At 51.2% G+C, this 25,239-nt stretch overlaps 1 protein-coding gene across 4 annotated transcripts in view; it reads right to left on the reverse strand.

Moving 5' to 3' along the window:
- Positions 1 to 4,068: 4,068 nt before the first annotated feature.
- Positions 4,069 to 25,239, reverse strand: part of AKAP1 (A-kinase anchoring protein 1) — a 32,769-nt gene continuing 11,598 nt past the window's right edge. For 2 of the 4 annotated variants that reach the window (XM_084748002.1, XM_084748001.1), the window contains 10 exons: positions 16,691 to 18,281; positions 13,775 to 13,908; positions 12,221 to 12,347; positions 11,598 to 11,725; positions 9,670 to 9,847; positions 7,826 to 7,976; positions 7,371 to 7,438; positions 5,959 to 6,032; positions 5,591 to 5,653; positions 4,069 to 5,092 (listed from right to left, as the gene is read on the reverse strand). In XM_084748002.1, coding sequence (XP_084604128.1) covers positions 5,018 to 5,092; positions 5,591 to 5,653; positions 5,959 to 6,032; positions 7,371 to 7,438; positions 7,826 to 7,976; positions 9,670 to 9,847; positions 11,598 to 11,725; positions 12,221 to 12,347; positions 13,775 to 13,908; positions 16,691 to 18,254 — 2,562 coding nt within the window. In that variant the 5' untranslated portion in view covers positions 18,255 to 18,281 and the 3' untranslated portion in view covers positions 4,069 to 5,017. Of the gene's footprint in view, positions 5,093 to 5,590; positions 5,654 to 5,952; positions 6,033 to 7,370; positions 7,439 to 7,825; positions 7,977 to 9,669; positions 9,848 to 11,597; positions 11,726 to 12,220; positions 12,348 to 13,774; positions 13,909 to 16,690; positions 18,282 to 23,873; positions 24,021 to 25,239 lie in introns of those variants that run through there. The other 2 variants (XM_084748000.1, XR_014772799.1) reach the window with 2 other exon arrangements.

A 25,239-nucleotide genomic window follows, 5' to 3' on the forward strand; every position in this document is an offset into this window, starting at 1 on the left:
AGAGAAATCCAGCTCAGGGAGGAGAAATTAGCCTTTCTTGCCCAGAGCACCAGGGTCTCTCCGAAGCCGGCTGTCTCCACCAGATGTCAGCTGGGCCCACTTCTCTCAACAGCCAAGATCTTACTTAGAATCCTTCTCTTTGTACAGATACAAGTCAACCAACCTCTTTAAGAGGAAAGCTTCAGTTGGCTCTCGTTTTCCGAACAGATTAGTCCCCAAATAGACCCTGGAAAGGCTTCCAAAATCCACCTGCACTTACTTAAGATGTATAGCTAGCCACTTATGCTGTGCACATTCACAAGCGCAGGCGTGCTAATGTCACAGCACATGTATGGAGGTTAGGACGACGGCAAGTGACGGCAAGTGATGGCCGGTCATCTTCTGCCCTGAGACAGGTTTGCACACAGCTACACCAGGCTAGCTGCCCCGAGAGCTTCCTGGGGCTTCTCTGTGTCTCATCCTGTCATGGACACACTAGCAATACAGACGCACACTAGAGCATCCAGCCTTATGTGGGATCTGGGGTCCTCACACTTGCATTTTTCCCATCACCTCCGTTTATTTATTTATTTTTTAAAGTGAGGAACAGAGAGCAGGGAACTTGTGCCAAGTCAATAATATAGCACATGAGTCGAGCGGTGGTGGTGCACACCTTTAATCCCAGGACTTGGGAGGGAGAGGCAGTGGATCGCTGTGAGTTCGAGGCCAGCCTGGCCTACAAAGGGAGTCCAGGATAGCCAAGGCTACACAGAGAAACCTTGTCTTGAAAAACCAAAAAAAACCAAAACAAAACAAAAACAAAAACAAACAAACAAACAAAAAATATATATAGCACATATGTGGTCCTGAGGCCAGAGAAAAGATTGAGGCTGTGGATGTTTGATTTGGAAGGGCCCCCATAGGCTCATAGATTTGAATGCTTGGTCATTAGGGAGCAGCCCTATTTGACAGGGATTAGGAGGCGTGGCCTTATTGGGAGAAGTGTGTCACTGAGCACTGAGGAGGGCTCTGTGGTTTCAACTACCCAATCTAGGCCCCAGTGGCACTGTCTCTTCCTGTCAGTCTCAACCTCTCCAGCACCACGGCTGCTTGTGTGCCATGACAGTGATGGACTAAACCTAACAGTTTCCTTTTTTTTTTTTCCCTCTCTTCTTTTCCTTTTTTGGTCTTTTGGAACAGGGTTTCTCTGTGTGTAGCCGTGGCTATCCTGGAACTTACTTTGTAGACCAGACTGGCCTCGAACTCAAGAGATGCACCTGCCTCTGCCTCCCGGGTGCTGGGATTAAAGGTTTGCGCCACCACCTCCCAGCTGAATGTTTTCCTTTATAAGAGTCGCCTAGCCGGGTGCGGTGGCGCACACCTTTAATCCCAGCACTCAGGAGGCAAAGGCTGGTGGATCCCTGTGAGTTCAAGGCCAGCCTGATCTACAAAGTGAGTCCAGGACAGCCAAGGCTACATAGAGGAACCCTGTCTTGAAAAACTAAAGAGTTGCTTTGGTCATGGTGTCTCTTCACAGCAATAAAACACTGGCTATGAGAGGTACTTAAACGAACAGCACCAAGCAGGCTGAGCTAGAGATCACAGATGACACACAAACCTCATCCTGTTGGGCCCTCACCCCTACCTCCTTTACTCTCAAACATGGCTGACACTGGGCAGAGGGGGAAGGAAAGCATGAAAGAGCCCACCCCATCCCACCCCCGCCCCCCATCTCAGTCAGCCAGGATCCCTATGTGCAACCGGGCTGAAGGTCACTGTGTGTGTGTGTAGAAGGCAGGATTCTTGGCAAGGGACACCCAGTTAAGCAGAAATGCACAGCCAAACACTGTCAGGCAAAGAAGACATACACATTCTCACATTTAAGGTTCGCATGTCCTAACAGCAAAACACTCAGACATAGTCCAAATGAAAACCTCAGGGGCAGCAGTGTAAGGTGCAGGTGTGCAGTGAGGACGGCAAACAGCTGGATCAAAATATATTTTATAATGTTGACTGGTTTAATGTCACAATTCAGAGGCTCGAAGCCAAGGGAGTGGCACACATCTCTAACTCCAGCATCCTAGGACATAGGATTGAAAAGTCTGAGGCCAGCTTGGCCTATACGACAAGAACACACACACACACACACACACACACACTTTTACCAACATGTCTCTCAAGCACGCTTTTAAAACTACTACATGTGATGTGGTCACACATGTGCTGTGACATGAATATGGAGGTCAGAGGACAACTTTTGGAAACTGGTTTTCTACTTCCATCCTGAGTCTTAAACTGGGGGGTTGAACTCAGGTCATCAGGCTTGCACAGCAAATGCCTTTTCCTGGTGCTGAGACGCCATCTCCTGACCCGCCTTGTTTTTGACAACCGCCATATAGCCCAAGGCTGGCCTCAGTCCTCCTGCCTCTTGCCTCCAGAATGCTGCTTGTGTGGTGATGGCTGGTCCGTCGAGTGTTTCGAGTAAGAAACAGTACCACTAAGGCTGCTGCTGCTGAGACTGGTCCAGTCTTGCTGCCCAAGATAGGAGCCACAAGCCAGTTGCTGCAACAGAGCCCAGAAACGTGGACAGTCCGAGCAAAAAGGCTGCTGAGTGGAAGTCCACACCAGATCTTGAACTCTGAGGAGCTCCTCACTAATGCCTGTTATATGCTGAAGTGAACATTAAAATTCCTTGACTTTATCATAGCTCTCAGAATATTGTCACACTAGTAAATCAGGTTGTATTTCTATTATATTTCACCATACTAGAAAGAGACCCAGATTCTCTCGTGTACCCATGACATTGTCAAGGGAGATTAATCGTCACGCATTAAAAACATTCATTCACCCTTTGGCTCAGATGTTACAAATTTCTCCAGGCTTAATTCATGTTTAACTTAAAATTTTTTTAGTCTATTTTAAAGATTTATTTATTATTAGGTATACAGTGCTCTGCCTGCATGTATACCTGCAGGCCAGAAGAGGGCATTAAATCACATTATAGATGGTTGTGAGCCAATGTGGTTGCTGGGAATTGAACTCAGGACCTCTGGAAGAGCAGTCAGTGTTCTTAACCTCTGAGGCATCTCTCTAGCCCTAACTTAAATCTTAAAACAGAAACAAAACCACCTGTTGTTCCTGTATTCCCCTCTGCTCCCTATGACTTAAACTATCCCCTTGGCCAACCAAGGTGAGGAGGGTTCCATGTTGCTTAGCCTGAGGAATGGCTGGCTTTGTTACTTGGTTCTGCACTGTGTTCTAAGTAGCTCACTATGAGCTACTGCCTCATGGCCTGCACACTCTGCATCACCACAGCGAGCCACGGGTCGCTGTGGGAAGTACTCTAGACCTGTGGCACCTCATCTTGTTTTACCTTAAGCTACAAGTGACGTCAGTTCTCAAGAGCTGGGTGCTGATCCTGGTGTAGCAAAGCTGTACTTGTAGCAATAACCCCAGAACCCAGGCTCAATGACCAACCACTCCTCCTGTCTCTCGGGGCTCTGAGGACACTAACACCTGCAGCAAGCTGGAAGAATCTGTACTGCTGCAACCCAGCCCTTCATCCCCACAAGCTTCTGGTTCTTACTAAGATGCTTCCGGGTGACCACTAGCAGCAGGAGTCTTAGAGGAGCTTACCTGGAAAGCTCTAGAACACCTCCTTCCCTGAAGAGTGGGTGTTTGAAGAGTACATGTCCTTCATGACTGGCCCACCAACTCCCACACTCGTCCCATAGAACCACCCTCCAAGGACGACACCTTACTATCTGAAAGACCAAGAATCTACCCCCTCCCCACATCAGGACCACAGAGGCCTACACCTCTCTCCCCCACCTTTTTGTATCTTCTCCCTCTATCAGATCCTGTGATCTCTGAATGCAGAGGTCTGGGGAGGCTGGGCTGCCACCTGGCGGGGTAAGAGGAAGAACTGGCCAAAATGTCTTCCATTGGGGGATGGGGCGATCTTCTCTTTTATCATGGTCCTTGGAGAGCCACAGATAGACCCTCCTAGGGACCACACCTCTCACAACCACTTCTCCTCAGTCCCCAGCCACAAATCTTTGCCAGCACTTAAGAAAAATGGACTCCAAGTTATAGTTTATACAATTCAAGATTTATGTAAGTCCAAGATACTTAAGTTATTCTTAAATTGCACAATGCTAAAGACAGTCTATAAAAGAGTCAAACACGCCACTGCAAGTAATTCAATGATTTTTTTTTTTAAATTAATGTGTACAGGAAAAAAAAAATCCCCAAATGACAATCTCCCCTACAGCTTCCTGTGCAGGGGAAGCAGTGGGATTCCGGCGGTGGCGGCGGCAGCAGGGGTGCGGTCCCACTCTGTGGGATGGACTTCTGTTTCCAGGTGAAAAAACGTGGAAGAGTTTTGAGTTCCCTTTGTTCTCCAGTGTGTCTTGTACAAAATATTACATTTTTAAACATATATTTACATAGTTTGCACAAATAGAAAATGGTTACAAATTACAACCAGGCTTGGCAAGAGAATAGCTTCCCCTCTCCCCGCTCATTGGGGTCAGGTGTGACAATTGCTCCTTATTTACATCCATGTTTAAAAAAGTCTGAGCTCTAGAGACCTGGAGGAAGTATATAAAAACCGGCTAAACACCGTCAATTCATCCATGTGAGCTTTACAGTCCTTAAATATAGACTGAAATTGACCCTCTCAGCCAGCCCCACACCCGCCCTGGCCTGCCTGCTGCAGGGTGTGGGGTTTTGGTGGGGAGAGCGGAAGGAATGGAACGGGACAGCCTGGTAAGACCTCCCTGCAGCAGCCTCCAGCCGGGCTACGGGCTACGCCAGCTGGCTGCTGAAACGCCGTCCTAAGGTTCTGAATGGAACACGGAGCTCCACATCGAAGCTCCTCCTCAGAGAGGAATCGCCTTTCTGCACAGGACTACAGAATGGGGGAAAGAAGACTCGAGAGAACAACGTTTGTTACTCTGTTGTTAAATCTCTGTCCTGAGTGCCAAGCCCAACCTCAACAGTGCAAAAAAGACCGAAGCAGCTCAGGGGGCCGAGGTCAAAGGCTGGCATAGTAGCTGTCCACCCACTGTGCAAGGCCTCGCTCCACCAGCGACCGGTTTATCAACACCACCTGGAAAACAGAGTTTTCTTGAGAGTTCTGCATGGCACCTTTGGGCTAGGTCAGTGAGGGTCCTCCTGGCAAGTCTCCAGTCATCAGTCAGGGAGCAGGTGCAGACCCGGAGCACAGCTACAACAGGGTTCTACTCAGGTGCTGGCCGTGCCAAAGGGGCGGCTGCTAATATTCTGAAGAAACCCGAGCCTTGACAGTAAAGACAGGAGCAATGGACAGAGGTCCTGGAAGGGTAGAGGAGGGTCTCCCCTGCCTGGCACTAAGGGCACCTTGGCTTGCGAGAGGCTGTCCCAGAAGTTATATATTCAGCAGCACTAGCTTCATGGCACTACAAGACACTTCTAGCACATGGCACTACCATCACCATTCCCAACCATGGCATCCAGTGTCCTCTGGGTGGCAGCAGCCCACAGTCGTGTCATCTAACAATTACCAGAACTAGCACCCAGTCAGCCCACCGCTGCTGACAACAACTTGGGGGAAAAGGGGCAGACTCACTTCATCGCCAGCCACACTCCACAGCTGAATCAAAGGAAGGCCAGTTGCACTGTAGCTTGTCACCTGGAGAGATAGAGGCACAGAAAACACCTTAGCCTGTGCACCCTTAAAACTTGAGGCAAGCTTTATTATGTAACCTAGACAGGCCTCAAACTCAGAATCCTCCTGCTGTAGCCTACAGAGTGCTAGGGTTATAGGAGTGTGCCAGGCCTGGCTTATGTACTCCTTCAAGGTTGCTGGTCACTCCATAGGACACAAGGAATTTAAATGTCAGGACTCAAGAAGCCTGGACACTTAGTTGCACCAGGCAGGAACCTCCACTGACAGTCCTCTGGCTGGCCGGCCAGCCTCCCGCCCCAACCACACACCTGGGCCAGCAGTGCTGTGTTGCCCGTCATCTCACTCATGGCTGCGTCCGCCTCAGGTGAAAAGTGGTCATCATCTGTAAGAGAGGAAAGAGAAGGCGGTTTCAGATGCTGGCTGGGGCAAAGCAGTCTTGTCACCTGCAGGCCACTGCAGACGCTGCAGACTTCAGGACTGCGTCTAGGACAGCCATCTTGCCAGCAGAGCCTATGCCCCTGGTACTCAAGTGGTTGAACAGAGGGAAGGCCTGGATACATGCATCTCCTGAGCCTCAGGGCAGACAGAAAGGCTGCTAATGATGCAGGCAGGTCTCACCCCAGCTATCTGAGGGCCAGCTGTGATGAACAAGTGTGTGCACTTCCACCAAACTAGCAATGCCCCAGAAGACAGAAGGGCAGGTCCACTTAACGGACAAAGGCTTATCCCCAAGGCCAATCAGCTCCCACCATGTTGCAGGTGGCATTCCGACCCAAGCAGTTGGCCCAGTATGGGCAGTTACCCTCTAGGAGGCAGGACTCCGAGGCGTCTTCTACCAAGACGGTTTACAAAAGTAATGTATAAGAACATGCCCAAGGCAGGAAGTGGTGGGGTGGGAGGCAAGAGCTTGGACGGTGTGGTGGCGGGCGAGCTTTGCGACAAAGCAGGGCCTGGACAGATTGCTTAGATGGACAGGCAAGGCTAGGCCGAAGGGAAGGGACACGAAACAGAGACCAGGGCTGTCACAGCACTTCAGCTAGACTGTAATGTTTCTGCTTCCCTTTCTTTTTTTCCTTCCTTCCTTGCTTTTTTTTAAGGACAGAGTCTTGCTGTGTACTTAGCTCAGGCTGGCCTCAAACTCATGGTAATCCTCCTGCTCTGGCCTCCTGAGTACTAGGACTGCAAGTGTGCAGCAGCATGCCTCGCTATACTGTAGCATGTCTAGTGTACCTAAACTACTCTGGATGGGAGAAGGGGACAGGTTAAGCAGACTTTGCTACCTACAGCCATAAAAAGCTGGACCTGGCCACTTTCTACATTAGTACACATGGGACTCTCACAGCTACCTGAAAATCAAGTGCTGTGGCATCACGCCAAAGAGCACTAAGGCTAAGGAACATCTGCACCCCAGCCCTAGCCATACTTCCGGTCTCACAGGTCAGCACAGTCCCTACAATGCCTCAGTAGTATGCTGACCGAGCCTGCCCTCTCTGGACCACGTTGTGAAGTTCCTCACTGGAGCCCCTCAAGCTAACAGCTGGGTAAAGTGTAAAGCAGCAGGCCCTGGATGAGGGGCCACAGCAGCGTTGGCATCGCCCGGGGCCTTGCTAGAAATCCAAGGTCCTGGGCCTTGGACTCGACCTACTCAAGCAGAAGCTAACAGAGGCACCAACCATGTTAATATAGGCTGTAGGTGGGAGGAAGGACGCCCTGCCGTTACCTGACAGAGGAACCACGCTGTCCAGGAGGACTTCTGCTCCTTGGAATGGCAGAGTCACAAAGTCAGACCTAGAAAGACAAGAAAGGATTGAGTTTAACATGTGTCTGAATTTACCTTCCACTGGACACAGTGACAGCTACAGCCCAGGATGACGTGCACACCTGAATGCGAGCGGGCTACTGCTACAAGCCTGATGGCTCAGAGGGACATCCTTCACCAAACTCAAACGTGTCCCTCTCATTTTTCATGCCTGACACTTGGGGGCTTCTCCCACGGAGCAGCCTTCTAGTTCTGTGCAGCTGAGGCAGGCCATCATGTTTGTTTACACCTGACTGTTAACACAAGGTTGGCAGCGGGAAGAAAGACTCCAGCCCCATCTGTAGCTGGGAGGAACTGAGCCATGTACCCCATGCCATGCAGGGGTGACTTGTGACTGGCCAAGGAGTCCCACTCACCTAATTTGCCGGAGCACGTCGACTTTCACCCTCTTATATCCACCATAGTCCACGTAGCGAATCTCCACCTCATTGGTCTCCTCATAGGAGGCCACTACTTGGGCTCGCCACCAGGCCCCGTCCGCACCAGGGGCAGCGCAGATAACCGTTACTGCAGGGTGGGAGGACAAGTGTGTGGAACACGCGTGGCCTAGGACAGGGCTGAGGGCTACCCTGGTCATTGCTCCCCACCTTCCCACATTGTCAGGGGAAGGGACAGGGGCAACACGAATGAATCCGCCACAAAAACTTCTCCCAGAGCCCAAGATAAGCAAAGCAAAACCCAAAACACAGAAAATCCAGCTTAGCTTAGCCCCAAAACCACCCAACCCTGAAGGGCCTTCGGTCTAGATCTATGACTCTGAAATTTATTGCAGCCTAAAACTAGCACGAGAAACTCGGTGGACAGGGATGAGGGCCTGCCTTTGGCGTGTATGTGCACAGGTGTGGAGGTCAAATATAACTTAACTGTCATTCTTCAGATGCTATGCCTTTATTTTTTAAATGCTGGCTGGCCAGTGAACCCAAAGATTCTGTCTATCTCTGCCTCCCCAGTGCTGGGATCACAAGCATATACCAGGGCACACAGCTTTTTTTTTTTTTAATACAGGAAATCAAATTCACATCTTGACTGAGTTACCTCCCAGCCCCTGTGCCCAAGGAAAAGTCCCTGAGAGAATCAAGAACTGCCAAGCACGGCTGGGCTCAGTGGCCCAGTACCTAAGGTCTGGTCTACTCCACCCCATAACTCCAACGGAGAGCCTGACCAGAGGGCATCCTAGGTCTGTAGCTCACACCATCTGCCTCTGCTTTGAGAAGTACACAGTGGTCCAGGCAGCCACCAAAAGCTGGGCAGCCATGGGGGTGAGGGTCACAGCAGCTGACTACACTTGGTTGTGATCCGGACATCGAAGCTACAATGCAGCTACCCTTACACTCCTGTTCTATCTTTACTTCTGGCTAGAGTGTTAGAGAATCTGATCTTCCAAAGGTGGCATGGGGGGGGGGGGAGTGGGTCGGGGGCACGCTGCTACAGATAACCTCAAAATTTCCCCCATGCCTCAAAGCCCATGAGGAGCCTGGGAGGAGTGTTTTGACATTTAGTCCCCCTCCCCGCTGATAAAAGCAACAAAGGTACTGATAACATCCCAGCCCTGCTCAAGTGTTGCCTGAGAAAGTCCCTTCATTTCAGGGATGGTTTCCTCACCTGCCATGTGGCAACAACCCAGCCCACTGCACAGATGCTAAGTATATACCCGAAGTGCCCTACATGGAGAGCATAGCCACTCCACTTCCTGGTGGGCAAGCCTGGGTACCACTTGGAAGACACAAAGCTCAGGCTAGAGAGGTGGCTCACTGATTAGGAGCACATGGACCTGGGTTTGATTATAGTATCCATATGGTGGTTCACAACCATCCATAACTACAGTTCGGTGGCACCTGAAGCCTCTTCTGCCCTCCACAGGCATGGACACCAATAACATAAAATGAATAAATGTAATCTTACAAAATATTTTTTTAAAAAGACATAAAGTGTCAGGACTATGATCTGAGTCCACCATCAAAACACCACTCCAATCCTACTGCCTGGCCAGTCAGCAAAACACAAGCTAACACCAGCCAGTCAGAAAGCTCGGCTCAGCATAACTCCACGGCAATGCAAGAACTCAGGGATGCTGTCCATGAGGGAGTCCCGATCAGTCTTTCCTGGTCCACACCAAGGGCAGAAGGGGCAACCCACCTTGCTACAGGTCTCTGCCTAACTAGAAGCCAGGGCTCTCCCTGACTCTCAAGGTGGCACTTACTTTCCACCGGGGTGGGCAAGGTAGGGATTCCAGGCTGAGAGTAACAGAGGTACATCTGCTGGTCCAGGCTGCGCAGCGCATGGAAGGTGGGATGTGTGTGTTGCTGTACAAACAGGTGCCCAGCGTTGACCTGGTTGACCACGATGACTTCCACAGTGATACCATCAGGCAGCATGAGCTGGAGGCGGGGAGAGGCAGCCAACACTGTATCAGTTCTTCTCTTGTTTGAGATACATCCTGAGGCCCCAGGGCAAGTCCGTAAACTGGCACAGCTATCAATAACATGGTGCCAGAGAGCAGAGTGCTGTTGGTGGTTGTCTTGTAATACCAAGACCTGCCATTAGAGGGACCCTCACCTCAGGGTCAGACAGGGGCACCTCTACTCCAAGGCAGTCAGAGGCCAATTGCTGAATCCTCAACCCATGCTGGGCAGGGGTCCATCCCCTGGAGCATGCCCTCCCTCCCTCCCTCCCTCCTACTTCTAAATGAGTGAGCAGTTTGCTTAGAACAACAGGCCTGAGAATACCTGGTGAGCAGCCTCAGGCCCCTTTGGACCTGCAGCTGGCTCCAGAGCTCACCGCCTGGAGAAATTTCCCTGTCTCAAAACAAGCAGCAGCCCCAAGCCAGGCCCTCTGTTAAAGTCTGACAGAGCTGGTGTCCTAGGGCCCCTAGGTCACCCCACCCCCAATATCTTTGCTTTGGGCAGAGGTCTCGGCAGGGGTCTGTAGGTATGCTCAGCTGCTAAGGCCCTATGCAAAAAGTCCTAACAGGGGTCTTTAAAAGGCGGGCAATAGAGGCGCACACCTTTAGGTACAGCACTCGGGAGGCAGAGACAGGCACATCTCTCTGAGTTCAAGGCCAGCCTGATCTACAAAGTAGGTCCAGGCAGCCAAGGCTACACAGAGAAACCCTATCACTTTTCCTGATGCTATGCTATAGGCAGCAAAGCAAGGTTCTGCACACAGGATTTGGATTGCACCATCAAGCCTGGCGGTCCAAGAAGAACGTCCCTTGACTTCTATGGGTCCTCCAGGGCCTGCTGACTTCAAAGCACCTGGAGTCTCCTCCCTGGCCCCACTGAACAAGCATAATGCAAGGGAAGAAAACTACCCCCACTAGCTATTCCATTATTTACGAAGAGAGGCTCAGAAGTAAAGCATAGAGCAGGGCCCAGCCCATTCCCTAATGCCCACAGAAAGGAACACCCCGGCCTACCCTCCCATAGCACAAGCGTCTCTGGTGGGGGAATACAAAGCTGAAACACCGCCCATCCTAAACAAAACCCAAAGGGGCAATTTTCCTGAAGCAGCTTGCTCAGCCCATCTGTGAAATGCAGTAAACAGTCTGTAGCCCACAGAATGCGTGTCTATTCCCAGTGAAGGCAAGCGGCCTGACGAGGCCAGAGGCATGCCTCTCACTGCTCTGGGAGACAGTACCTTCCCTTCTGCTAACCTCTTGGGCTTCCAGGCTAGCGACTCTGCACTTACCAACTACAACCTAGGCAGCTCCTGGGGAGAGGGAAGAGGAGGGAATCCTTCACCAGGGCTGCTATTCAGACCAGCTGACTAGAAAGAACATAGTAGTCCACCTAAGTCTCACTCAAATCCATCTTGGCAGATCCTACCCAGGCCTCTGGCACTGGGAAGTGACTCTAGGTACAGCCCCAGCTTTTTAGAAGCCCCACACCCAGCCAACTGGCTCATTCCTCCATAGTCAAAAGCCTAGGGAGAAAAAAAGCATGCCTTGGTAGGTGGCAGGAGTGTGTGGGGTCAAAAGGCCCTGGCTTCTAGGGAACACTCTATCCTATCTTCAGAGGCAGCTAGCTGAGTAGAGGCCAGAGCAGACAGCACACACAGGAGGCTCGTGGGCCTGCGTGGGAGAAGTTTAGGGGAAGGGACAAGAACTGAGACCCTGGAGGGCATGCTCACCCAAGACGTCATCGGCAGGGAAGGTAGCGCCAGGGAAGGCAGTGGTGGCGCATAGATATTGGTGAGGTTCAGTTCCTTAAACTTCTTCCCAATCAAGTTCAGAGCTTTGTCTACATGGTGCTGAGAGCCTAAGGGCAAGGGACAGGACACACGGCCTCTGTGGGTACAAGAAAAGAGGCAGCAAACAAGACCCACCCACATGCCACCCCACAGGATTCTAATGTGAGAGAGTTTCCCAAGGGCCAAACACTTGGCTTTGCTTTAAATCCACTCCCCTTTGGCACCTTTGCCATTTTGACCCAGGCTTTGAATAGAAAAAGAAACTGGCAGATGAGAAAGACAAAAATGGACTCAACCAAAAGGTTCCTGTGCTCTGTGAGGAAAATGTGTGTGACAGTCACTGTGACCCAGGACCTTGGCTCTGTCCACTTAGCCCTCATCCTTATCCTGGCCAAACAGAGATGGCCAGTGTCTTGCAAGCACCTGGACCCAGCGTGCCCTCTACCTAGACACCTACTGTTTCTGCTCAGAGGCTAACATTCCAAATGGACAGTGGCAACCGGGATGCTATTGTCTTAGATTTCAGGCATGGGAGCCAGGCACGGGGCAGCACCAGCACTAACCTTCTATGTGGCAGATCTGGATGTTCTGTGTATAAGGCAGGGTAGAGATGTAGATCTTGGCACCGGATGTCTGCTTCAGAAAACTCACGTACCTGCCTTGCTTGCCAATCAGGCGACCGACTAAATGCTTCCAGGGAAAGAAAGAAGGGTGAGGGCAACAGGAAACCAAGTCCTCACCTCCCAAAGACCCAGGCTTGTTTTGTGTAAAGTCAAGCTCACACTATTGGTATCAGCAATTATTTTTCAGAACTCTTCTAAGCACTTACGTTCACTCATAGTACCTATGGACGACAAACTTATCATCTTACACAGGAAGAGAAACAAGCCAGAGCACACTCGGGAACCCACCCCAGCTGCTAAGGTATGCAGCTGAAGGTGGCAGCATCTCATCCCAACCATGTGGCCCAGACCGAGATAGCATACATACATTCTCTCCCCTCTCTCTCCCTCCTCTTTTTCTCTCTCTCTCCCTCTCTTCCTTCCTCCCTCCCTCCCTCCCTCCCTCCCTCCCTCCCCTCTCAATGTTCTGCTGCTAGAAGGGTTGACTTCCTCATATCTCTGCCCCTTCATGTCCACTAGGGACCACAGACAAAGGAACTGGTTGGACAATGAACCCCACTAAGGAACAGCATGTACAAGTGCCTAGTGCACCAGAGTTTAAGGCAAACAGAAGATGCCAGAGTTCCTTAACAATTCTAAACGACCCCAGCCCTGGAGGGTGGCAAGGGCCATGGTCCCTATTCACCCAGAGCCTCCCTCACCATGCCCTCTGTGACCACTGAGGGTAGGATTGCTAACAAGGTCACTGGGGAAGGAAACTACCACAGGAGCCAGCAGCCCGGGGTCAGCATAGGAGTCTTGACCTGAAAGTTCAGACTGAGCCAGCTCTCCAACTCAGCACGGAGCCAAGTGCCCTGGGAGTAAGCAGTCTGCCAATTATTTCTGAGCCCCAGCCATAAACACTAATAAGTTGTTAAGTTTTAACAGCAAGGGGCTAGAAACCACTCAGGCACTAGGGACTAGTGAGGCAACAGACACTCATGCGATGAATAATGCAGTTAAAACAATGTTTTTAAAGACTAGCATGGGAAAATTAAATTGTTAAATATTTAAAAGTATTAATTAAAACACCACAATCTTGGCTTCAACAATCACAGGGTATGAGTTTGGTGGGGGAGAGGCGAGCGTGCTCGAAGCTGCTCCCAGGCAGGGCTAGAGCTGGCCTGCCTTTGCGTCTCTGTGTCTAGGCTGTCTGCTCTCTGCGGTGGCTTAAGCTCTGCACAGTTACCTAGCACACTTCACAGTGCAGAGCAGGGTAGGGGCCTGATGCCCAGTCCTCAGGCTGATGTTTGCTAGCATTCCTAAGATCTGTGCCCCAGGCCACACAGAGGGACCTGGGGGACCAGCAAAGCATGTGAGTGAGGAACAGTGGCCAATGGTCCACCTGCAGCCTCCCAGCCTGGTCCATCTAATTCACTGCCTCCTTTAACCCTGGCATTAAGAACACTTCGAGAGCCCACAGAATCCAGCCTAAAGGAATGTTACCACCCTTACCTTTGGCACCTCGATCTCCCAGATGATGAGGTCAACCTTCTTAGGGTTGGGGTCTACCTGGACATTCTGGGGGCTTTCTGGTTTGGTAAGCCCACAACAGCTATCTGCTGAATCCATGCTGTTCCCGTCAGAACCTGCAGGGGAGGAAGCGGCATATATACACACACACACAGATGCCAGCTTAGCCCTAACTATCGCAGCTTCCCAAATTCACAATACTGGGAGGCCCTCCGCATGTGCGTGCATACACACTCTCACTCTCTCACACTCTCTCACACTCTCTCCTCTCTCTCTCTCTCTCTCCTCTCTCTCCTCTCTCCTCTCTCTCTCTCTCTCTCTCTCCTCTCTCTCTCTCTCTCTCTCTCTCTCTCTCTCTCTCTCTCTCTCTCTCTCTCTCTCCAAGCTTGGCAGACACCATTCAGCTCACAGACTAGAAGGCTTGGTAAAACCCAATGAGAAAAGGCTTAGGGTACCCATACACCTAATTTTAGCCTGTCACTTAACAGTCCCACTTGCTTATTTGGCAGCCGTGCCCAGCCACAGCTGCTGGGACAGACACACACGTGGTAAGCTAGAAAGAGACAGACACACTGTATACCCGGGGAGGGGAGCCAACAAGATGATCCACTGATCTACACGGTTTCAGGAGCTGGCCTTGACTTTCTTGTCACAACCACCTTGGTCCCTTTCCAAATGTCCCAGCCTCTCAAAGTCTCCAAGGTCTCGGGCCTAGCTTCAGGGGAGGAGGAGGAGCCCTGGGGTGGGGGACAAGACAGTAAGATAGCCTACTAAGGGTCCCATTCTCAGTCCTGACCAGGGCCCTGCTATGAGGACAAAGGCAGGTGAGCCTCCTCCCTTCCCCCTTGGCCTGGCTTGTAAAGCTCTGAATATGGGGTGGCTTGGTGAGACAGACCGAGCCTCATTATTCCAAGAGGACAGTGGGAAATGTGGCTCTGGCATCAACTTAGGCTGCTCAACTCTTTCCTGGGCCATGACAAAAGAAAGGACCATTGCAAAAACGAAAAAGAAGAAAAGGAAAAGACCAAGTAAACACCAGGGACCGTCCAGGGTAAGTTAAGAGATTCAGCCCTGGCTGAAATACCAACTCTGGCCTGAAATAGATCACCCTTGAGAGCCAACTAATTAGGCTATTTTCCACCTGGTTTCCCCAAACTCAGGACATAATTCTTCCCCAAACAATCCATGGACTGGATAAAAGACTGTGGTCCTCTGGCCCTAAGCAAGGAAGAGTCATCTCCCTCAATACTAGGCTTGAGGCATGGAACTCCTCCACTCCCACCCTCCTACCCATGCAAGAAAGTTCCTTGGCCAGCCTTCTGGAAGCAAAACAAAACTGGACTGGCCAATACCTGCATCTCCATGGCTCCCAGGAGTAACTCAGAACCATACCAGGCCTTTAGCGGGCGGCATTCACTGACTGTTTCTAGCTCCCTCGGTCTGACCCCCGCCCCCATACCCTGTTAGCTTCAACCTCAAGGGGAGCACACAAAGCAGGGTTAAGGAGAAGACGGTGTTGCTAGGCAGCCACCAAGCACTCACCAGTTACTATTCCCAGGCTATGACTGATGGGCCACCCTGCCTCCCCGCCCATTGACTATGGTCTCTTCTGTAGAGCTGTGCCCAGAAGCCTCAGGCATCTGTGCAGCTACTACAATCCATCCGGCACTGGCACAAGGCTGAGGGGCTCGTTCATCACAGTAACAGGCACCAGGCAAGTGGAAACACGTTATTCTTAAAAGTTTTTTAAAACCTTCCTTTTTGCCCATTTTAAGATGCAATTTTTTTATCTTAGCTTTTTAGAACTCCAGCATAGAATGTATGGTACAGTGTCCAGCCTCCCACAGTTACAATGGGCAGAATTTACTTGGGAGGCAGAGGCAGGTAGATCTCTCATTTTGAGGCCAGCCTGGGCTACATAGAGACACCCTGTTTCGGGGGAGGTGGGGGAGGAGAACAATGGGCAGGATTTGCTTTCTTTTAGAGGTATGTAAAATCATCATGGTCTCAATCAACGGCATTGTGGGGTGACAAAACATGTGGTCCCCCCAGGTTCTAATGACAGCAGTAAAACACCCAAGAAAAATGCCCAAGTTTCCTGGATGGAACTGAATGGCTGGGATGCTCCATGACAAACAAGCCATGAGCCACTTGGATGTCACTGGGAGATAAATCAAAGTACCCCTGGGGAGCTGCAAAGCAGGGTCAGGAGCTGCTGACCTGTGAGTTAGCGGTCTGAACTGTCTACGCTGGGGTCAGCACTCGAAAAACCCAGCGCACCCTTCGTTACCAAAGTGCCCTCTTTCCTGGGGTGGAACTGCAACTGCACAGAAAAAGGACGGCTGAGGCTCTGCGGAGGAGGAGGTCACAGCAACAACCCAAGACAGCGCGAGCCTCCCACCAGTGCTCAAAGCTGCGGCTGTCCTGGGGGAACTTACCCTGCGAGGGCTTCTGGTCGAGAGCAGGTGGAGACATGGAACAAGCACGTGAGTAAAGGAAGTCAGCCACTGAGAGATGCAAACCCATCCCGGGCGCTTAGGAGGGACCACTAAGGAGGCCTTGTTCTCAAAGGCCCATCAGAGGGCGTGTCCAAAGGAGAGGAGACACTAAGGCTGACTGGTGGACCCAACAGCCCTGGTCCCTTCTAAAGGTCTGGGGAGGTTCCCTGGCTAGCGAACCCATGGACAACTCTCACAGCCTTGGGATCTCGTGGTCACCTGACTTCTCGGGTACCCACCAGCTCCCTGAGGTGCCCAACTGGCTAGATAAGGGAGTTAGAGAGATGGGCGGCATTGTTTTTGTTGCACAAGAGGAGGGAAGGGTAGCCAGCAACTTTTGCCTAGCAAATAATAGGAGCCCTCCCCAAGGTCACCAAGAAAGCACCCAAGACCCTCCTACCTCCTGAGTGATCTGCTTCTGCATCCATGGTCCATCCATCGTCGGTCCCCAAGTCTGACAACTCCTCCTTCAGCACCCCATTGCTAAAAGGCTCAGTACTGTCTGGCAGTGGCAGGGTGATAGCCTTGTCTCCGGGGCTTGAGATGGTCTCTGTGCCAGAGTCTTCAAACCCCGAAGTACTGACAGAATCTGAGCCTTGCCCTAAGGAGGCCACTGAAAGGACATTCTGGCCGTTGTTGGACGTGCAGGTGACAAAGGTGTCATCTCCTTCCAGGTCATTTGTCCCATCCACAGACTGTCCCTGGAGGGTAACTGGTGGTGGGCATGGGGCCAGGGAGATATGGTGTGCAGAGTTCTTTGGCTTCTGGTCCTTGGTGGGGCCTGACAGAGGGCTGCTGAGACAGCTCACATAGGTCTTTGGTGGCAGGATTTCTGCTGGTGGGCTGGCAGTGGCACCTGTTGTGGTGGAAGCAGGATCTGGGGGGTCTTGTCCCACGCCAGTTCCCTGACTGTCTGGGACACAGCTCTCCTCCTGCCTCTGAGGCTGAGTGGCCGAGGTTGGATGCACTTGTGCCACAGTCTTGCCCACTGTGGTGGCCCGCATCTCTTCAGTCGCTTCCAAGATCACCTGGGAGACGATCTGGAAAGCAGCCTGCTCAATCTGATCATTTTTAGGCAAGGTCTCATCTTTGTCTAGCTCTCCAGCCAGGTCTCCGTCCCAAGTATTGCTACCTCTGACCTGGGGTACCAACGCCTCTTCATCCTTAACCAGCTCTGAGTGAACCGGCGCCACAAAGCTACTTGGCAACTTCCCAACATACTCTTCTTCCTTTGCAAGCTCAGCCATCTGTCGGGGAGCACTGCTCACCTTCTCTCCCTCACCTCCCCAGGCCTGGCTTGGAACCTCACTTTTCTCCACTTCTGAGACACACTCCTGGGACAGCAGGCCTTCCTCAGGTTCACTTTCCCCCAGCACAGCATCTCCAGTCCCCTCTGCCCTGCCTGTCTCTCTTGCTTTCTCTCCAGAGGCTGCACACTGGCTGAGCCTGCTCCTTCCAGGAGTTTTGCCCAATGCAGACTCTTGCTTGCACCCTCCCACTGCCTCACAGGGGAAGGGCACATCCTTTGGAAGGAAGGGGCATCCAAGAGGAACAGATTTGGCTTCGTCCCCCATCAGGGAGAGTTCCACCTTTGAGTTGTCATCTCTGCGCAGTCCTGGCTGTGACCTTGTGTCTATGTTGCTGGAGAGGCTGCCTGAGGACTCTGATCTTCGGCGGACCTGGCGTGTCCTGGGCAAGGCTGGGGGTTCTGTAGACAGCCTGCCCACGGAGAGCTGTTCCTTCTCTGGAGGCTGTGTGACACTGGGGGGCACGGATAGGACAACAGAACAGGCCTCTTCACTGGGGAGCCGGCCCTTGATGTGAGGGCCAACCTTCAGTGTCTCCACCTCCTTTTCATTACTGCTGAGTTGGTCTTTTTTACGAGAGAAAAACCACCACCAGCCAAGGAGCGCTAGCATTCCAGGCAGCGCCAAGGGGAAGAGTGAGCGGAACTGGATTGCCATCTTGGCGGCGAGGTGACGTAGCTATGCCTAGGGAAAGTGAGGAGAAGAAAAGAGGTGTGCACCATGGAAGCCAACTAAGAGCGAGTACAGGAAGCTGGGCATGGTGGTACGCCCCTGCAATCCCAACACTTGGGGAGCAGAGGCAGGCAGATCTCTGAATTCAAGGCCAGCCTGGTCTACATAGTAAGTGCCAGACCAGCCACTGGCACAGTAAAATTCTGTTCCAAAAACACAGTACAAACAAAACCAACTTGGAGTACAGGAACCGTACGTTGACATGGTACATTACATGTATACCATGTTTGTGTCTGGTTGCAGAGAGACAGTGTAAATGCCTCAGCAGTCCCCAGTTGGTGCTAACGTCCATCAGAGGTTAGGAACGCTGTTCTAGGACTACTGTTTCTCCCAAGTATGGGCTATAGATCAAAGGTGCTGCTCACGGCCCAGAACATGCTAGAAGTGTGTCCCTACTGAGTCACATCTATACTTTAACAAGATCTCCAGAAACGCTCTATGCACACTACAGTTAGGAGGAATGCTGGGACCACCCCCAAAATGAAGGAGATTGACAGGAGTGCAGGGCAAGAGGCCATCCCAGAAAGCCCTTCCGGCTGTAAAGATGGACCTCCTTTAAATATCCAAAGGCAAAGCAAGGAGATTGCTAAGTGCAGAGCAGGGCTGAGCAGGGATCGGACGACTTGAAAACACCCTCTGGGAAGAAACCTCCCATGATGCTACCTGTGGCTTCAGACTCAAGCAGAGCCACCCCGTACCATTTCGCTCTCAACCGGCCCACTCATCCTATCACAGCCTGAGTGGCTAAAAAACCTCAGTGTGATGCAGCTGAGGGACTGGGAGCCTAACTCCCATCGCACTTGTCGGTTGGCTGGTCCATGGGGGGAAGCTGTGCTGTGTGAGCCAAGAAATGAGGGAACTCATGCTAGCTTTGTAGAGCACCAGTCACAGCCCAGGAAACCTTATGAGCACACCCTATGATCCAGCAAGCCCACAGCTACAAACACAAGAAACAAAAATAACTACGCCTAGGCAGAGGCCCCGAAGAACCCCCACCAGGTTACGTTTGAAACAAAGTTGGAAGTAGCCTTTTTCAGAGCAATGGCAGTTAAACACACTGTAGAAACAACCGTTCTATGGCTGTACTGGTTACAGAAATTGCGCACTGACAGAAAACACTGTAATGAAGAAAACAAAGCTACAAGGGGAGACTTGATTAGGACTAAGCCTTCAGCCAGAGAAGGAGAAGTTTCTGCAAGTTGGTTTTGCATAGTGCGAATATGAACTCATTCCTAGTGTGGTTCTTCTCCTAGATCCTATCTACAGACAGAAAGCTCTCTGCATGTGTGGTTTTCCAACTTGGATCCACATACATCATTGAGGAAGCTTTTTTTTCTTTTTTTTACTTTAGGTGAGTGTTTTGCCTGAATGTACGTGTGTGTGTGTGTGTGCATGCCTGGTGCCCTCGGAGGTCAGGAGAAGGCATCTGATCCCTTGGAACTGGGCGTATGGATGGCTGTGAGCCACCTGTGGGTGCTAGGAATCAAGCTCAGGCTCCCTACAAAAGAAGTGCTCTTAACCACTGAGCCACCCCTCCAGCCCTCTCACTAAGATTTTACTTTGTTTTATTGGCCTCTCAAATACTGTGACTGCCACCGGGGCTACAAGTGCGAGCCAGCACACCCAGACGCTGAGGAGGCTTCCCAGGCCCAAGGCCAAGGTGGCACCCAAACTAACTAAATCTGGATCCAAGAAGCAAGAATCAACACCAGGTTTGGTTGGCTTTTAAACCCAGGTGATCCCAGTATTCAGTCAGGCTTGAGCACCTGTTATCTGCAGCATCCAACACACAAGAAAACACACGCGACTTACTGGATCCATGTTCAGTGCCATTCATATAAAATAGAAACTCCTTGACACACTATTAAGGAGTAAAAATGGAGCTTGGGACAGGGCAGGAGCCCACAGCCTGGAGTCAGGAAAACGCTGCCCAGCAGGCACACGATAGCAGGAAGTGGTGTTGGAGTCTGCACATGGCTATAAATTCCTGCCTGACTTTTTACTATGAAATATCTTCCCAGCAGCACTCATGGGTGATTCCTACAGAATTCTAGAGGTTCTCTGGTCTCAGGAAAAAGACTCAGTGGACTCGGGAGGCAGAGGCAAGTGGATCTCTGAGTTCCGAGTCCAGCCTGGTCTACAGAGCGAGTCCAGGACAGCCACGGCTACACAGAGAAACCTTGTCTTTAAAAAAAAAAAAAAAAAAAAAAAGACCCAGTGGAATAAGGGAGACAAAAAGAACACACACACAATCATTCCAACAAAGAGCATCTGTCCTTCTGACACACAAAAGGCGAAGACCACACAATCCTGAGTATGATTGCTAGCTTGGTACCTAAGAAAGAAATGGCTTCCAGTCCAGCTTTGAGGAGCTCTGCTCTTTGGAACTAAACTGATGCCCAGAGTCCCAACCTCTCCCTCAGGTTACAGGCCGCCCCACTCTATCTCCCCAGTCCCCTGAAGCTAGCTTCACAGCAATAAGGAGAGGCCCAGCAGCACACCCTGCAGTCTGGTTTCAGTCCAGCACAACGTGCCCGAGGCCCAGGCCAACCGTGCCAATGGCCTCCTTCCATCACGTCACCAGCTGTGCCCAGTCCTAGCTCAGACAGAATGCCCAGAACTGCGGCTCTGAGCACATCAGCTTATCACCACCACTGCCTACCTAAGCGTCCCCGCTGGACTTGCTCCCCAGAGACTGAGGCCCCAAGTCCCAAGCCTACCCAGTGCAGGTACATCTACTGTAGCAGCTTCAAAGTACAGCCTGCGAAAACAGTTCCGTGACATTTCCCAGCCAGACCCCCTCTCTTGTGCGGGCTGGCTCCTAAGTGGTGCTGAACACTAACCAGGACCAGCCAATACAAGGAACCTAGCAGAGATTCACAGTGCCCACCGCTCTGCAGCTAGTCTGAGCTGGTGTTGAGGGGGGTGAGTGGCTCAGAGCAGTTTCCAGGCAAAGACCAAAGACCTGTGTGAGGGAGTTCCCCCAAGAGACCTATAGAGGGCAGGATTTGTCTGTCCCCTGCTTCCAAGACAGTGGGTGGGATAAGAGACAACAGCTGTTCTCTACCAAGAGTGGCGCCCCTGGGATCAGCAGCTACACAAACATTAGAATGTCACCCACCAAGCCTAGCAGTGTCTTTTTAAGGGTGTCTGGTGCTAGGAGGCACCCACAGGGGCCTCTCCAAGGCAACTGATGCCCCTCCACCAACTCCACTTCCTACCAATCAAGGAAACAAATAGCCTCTCTCCTTCACACGTATGCCAGTCTCATGTCAGTCAAATATCTTCCTCCTTGCCCTGCCCCCAATTAACAAGGTCTAACAGGTCTATAAGAGGTGACATAGGATGCACCAACGTCCCTTGACAGTCCAGGGCACAAAGCTACACGCATGTACACACACGCTCTTCAGTCCCGCAAGGCTTCCCACTACCTTCCTTCTCTAACAAAGCTTGCTAGTTGCTCTTTGTCTTGAGCATTTGGTTTTTAAACCTGAATTTCCCAAGTGGACTGAACACTACAGGTACCAAAGCCCCCACTACACCCACAGCTAACTGGAGACTGTCTCGGAACCAGTTTCTCCCCCAGGAGGCAGGCTGCCTGCGATCAGGGAAAGCCTCCCACAAAGACGCTTCACAACCCTGCCTTAGGCTGGTGAGGAGGACACTCGGCTATTTTGAATCTGCTGGAATTAAACTCCTGCCTGCTTATTTTTAGCAGGTCCATTCGCCCAGGAATAGACGCATGCTGGCTTGCTGCCAAGCGGTCACACAGAGCTGAAGGCAGGCACGTGCTACAGCCAGCAGGCCTCCGCGGGCATCTGCTCGCTCCAGGCTCTAAAAGGATCCCTTCTCTTTCCAGAAGTACCTGTGGCTGCTCAGAATGGCCTAAAAGGCCTCACTCCCCAGCCAGCTGACAAACTTGTAGCAGTCTTTAGCAGTCTAGAGCCTTCCAAACAAGAAGATAATCCCTGGGAATGGCACAAAGCAGTGACTAAGTCAGTCAGTTTTGGCTGAAGTTACTGGGGAAAAGGGCTGCATGTAACTGACAGGAAAGCCAATCGTAAAAACAACAGCTTAGGAGCCAAGAGCCCAAGTCCACTCTGGGCTTGGCCCTGGCGGGTGGATCACACCACTTTGTGTTCTGAACTACTGTTCACACACCCTCTGATTGGAACTGGAACTTTCCTCCCATTTTTCCAGAGATGACCACCAAGAAAGTGTATGCCCTGGCCACTTTATCTATCTCCAGAGCAAAGCACAGCTTGCTCTTGATAAAATGTACCTTCTTCCCCTGGGCAGGCAACCAGGACTGAAAGCCTAGCTGGCCCCGCAGGCTCTCCTGTATCTCCTGTATAAAGAGCAGCAACAGGTTGCTGGCCTCCACAAGGAAGTTCCCTGGAGTAGGAATTGAGGAAGACCATGCAATCACGGCTCCCCATCTGGCAGCAAGAGAAAGAACCCGTAATTTCCATCCATCCGCAGCGGTTCCCAATTCTCGGCTCAGCTGCTCCCTTGCTCACCCACGTATTCAGATCTGTGCATGTTGCTTATTATAAAGAGTTCTACCAGAAGCTCAAGATCCAGGTAGAAGACTATCTCGGACAGACAGACACACACACACACACACACCCCACCTGCACAAGTACTGGAAGAATCCAGGAAAGCTTTTTTCTTTTTTCTTTTGTTTTTGTTTTGCTTTGTTTTTTGAAGACAGGGTTTCTCTAAGCAGTCTTGGCTGTCCTGGACTCACTTTGTAGACCAGGCTGGCCTCAAAATCACAGCGATCTGCCTGCCTCTGCCTCCCGAGTGCTGGGATTAAAGGCGTGCGCCACCACACCCGGCAAGGAAAGCTTTTTCAAAGACCCTGGATTAGGCTGGAGAGATGGCTCAGTGGTTAAGGGCACTTTTGCGCTTCCAGAGTACATAGGTCCAGTTCCCAGGACAAACAGGGAGGTGTATAATCATTAACTGCGGTTCCAGGGGTCTAACACCCTCTTCTGGCCTCTTTGGGCACCAGGCACACATATACGCATCCATATATGCAGTCAAAATAAAAATAAGTAAATCTTTTTCTAAGGCAAGGACTTCTATAGGTTGCAATAGATACGTGAGAGAAGTGACATTCTCTCTTCAAGGGTGGGCATCACCCTTTGAGCAAATTCCCTGGCCAGAGCCTGAAGGTGTCCTAGGAGCTGACCTAAAGAGCTGGTGAGGAGGCCTGGCAAAATAAGTTGTGACCTTTACAGTCCAAGCGGTGGCAGCCTGGTCAGAGTGGGGCAGATCACCAGAGGTAACTGCTGGGTAATTCCCATGTGGTGACTGCTGTCCAACACTGGCAGCCAGCCACTTAGCCACAGGAGGCTACTGAGCACTTGAAATATGACAAAAAGACTGAAGAACTCAGTTTCTAATCTTATGTAAAGTTCATTTAAATGTCCACATGCTGGTGGCAACAGCATGCACGTTGGCATACTACTTGAGGGTTTTTCTAGAAACTCCCAAGACATGAGAGGCCCTGATCAAAGCTACAGGGCCAGCACCTACCTTCCTGGCAGAGTGCAGTTTTGCCACTGAGGCTGGGGGTGATGGTGAGCCTGGGCCACTCTCCCACAGCAGCATGGCTGAGGCCTAGGGTCACAGCGATGGAGCCATGCCTCCAGTGTGCTGGTCTTAGCCCAGCCCCGGTGTTCCCTTCATCCCTGGGGACTCATGAAAGCACCCTCAAGATTCCATGTTAGCTCATAATGGGCTAGCTGGCCTCCCAGGGTTAGCCCTACACCCTCCATTGTGATGGCCGAACAGGGCAGCAAGCAAGCCAGGCAGACAAGACAGATAGATGCACCCCAGGGTAGCTCTAACTCCTGGCATAGGTGGGCCAGCCATCAGAACATCATGGAACATTTTCTCAGCCTGCTTCACAGTAGGAGGGCAGAAGCTCAACATACCATCTAAGTGGAGGAGCTGCTTGGTGAAACTTCTCTGGCCATAAAGGAAATAGAAAGGTCTAGAACCAGGAGGACCAGCTGAAAGGAAGAGCTGAAAGCCAAAACTCCCATACTAAACATGGGGTCTTCCCTGCCAGCCCAATCAGTAATTAACTGATTCAGGTTTAGAGGGTTTTATAACAAAGGCTAGAGATATGTTTCAGCTGTTGAGCTCATTGGCCGCTATTGCAAAGGACCAAGGTTCAATTCCCAGCACCCACACTGCTCCAAAACCCTCCATGACTCAGTCCCAGGGATCTGATGCCTTCTTGTTTCCTGAAGGCACTGTATGCACATGGTGAGCGTGACACACACACAAATAATGAAGATTGAAGAAAAAAGAACTTGGTAACAAAGGGAACCAACCAGCCAAGAGCAGAGCATCCGCCTCTCTCTGCTGACAGGCCCAGCCTCAGTCTTCTCCAGCGATGTGAGAGAACAGTCAAACCCTCCCACAGTGTTCTCCCCAGTTGCTTCACCTCAGGAAGCAGGTGTGTTTTTGAAAATTGTGTTGGGTCCACCCTGGCCTTCACCTTAGCCTCTTTATTATTGCTCGGTGTTACAAGTCCATCCTGAAAGGATCTGGGTGATGGCAAAGCGGATGCAGGAATGTACTCCTGGGTACATGGATTCCCACCTCACAGCAGAAGGCGCCACACAGGCCTGCCCCAAAGGCATGAGCTTAAAGGCCATAATCCCAGCACTCTGGAGGCTGAGACAGGAGGATCATGAGTTAGAAACCCTGACTCAAGACTGAGCAAACAAAAACCAATAAAGACGGTGTGTGGCTTCACAAGAGGTAAGAAAAGCTGTGGATATGTGGCCAACAACTAATGCAATGCCAACAACCAAGAAATCAAAAGTGTATGAGGAAAATGTTTATTCAATAAATATTTATTGGCAACTCCAAGTAGTAGGCAGAGCAG

Source organism: Acomys minous (assembly GCF_964271855.1).
Source record: "Acomys minous genome assembly, chromosome: 12".
NCBI lineage: Eukaryota > Metazoa > Chordata > Mammalia > Rodentia > Muridae > Acomys > Acomys minous.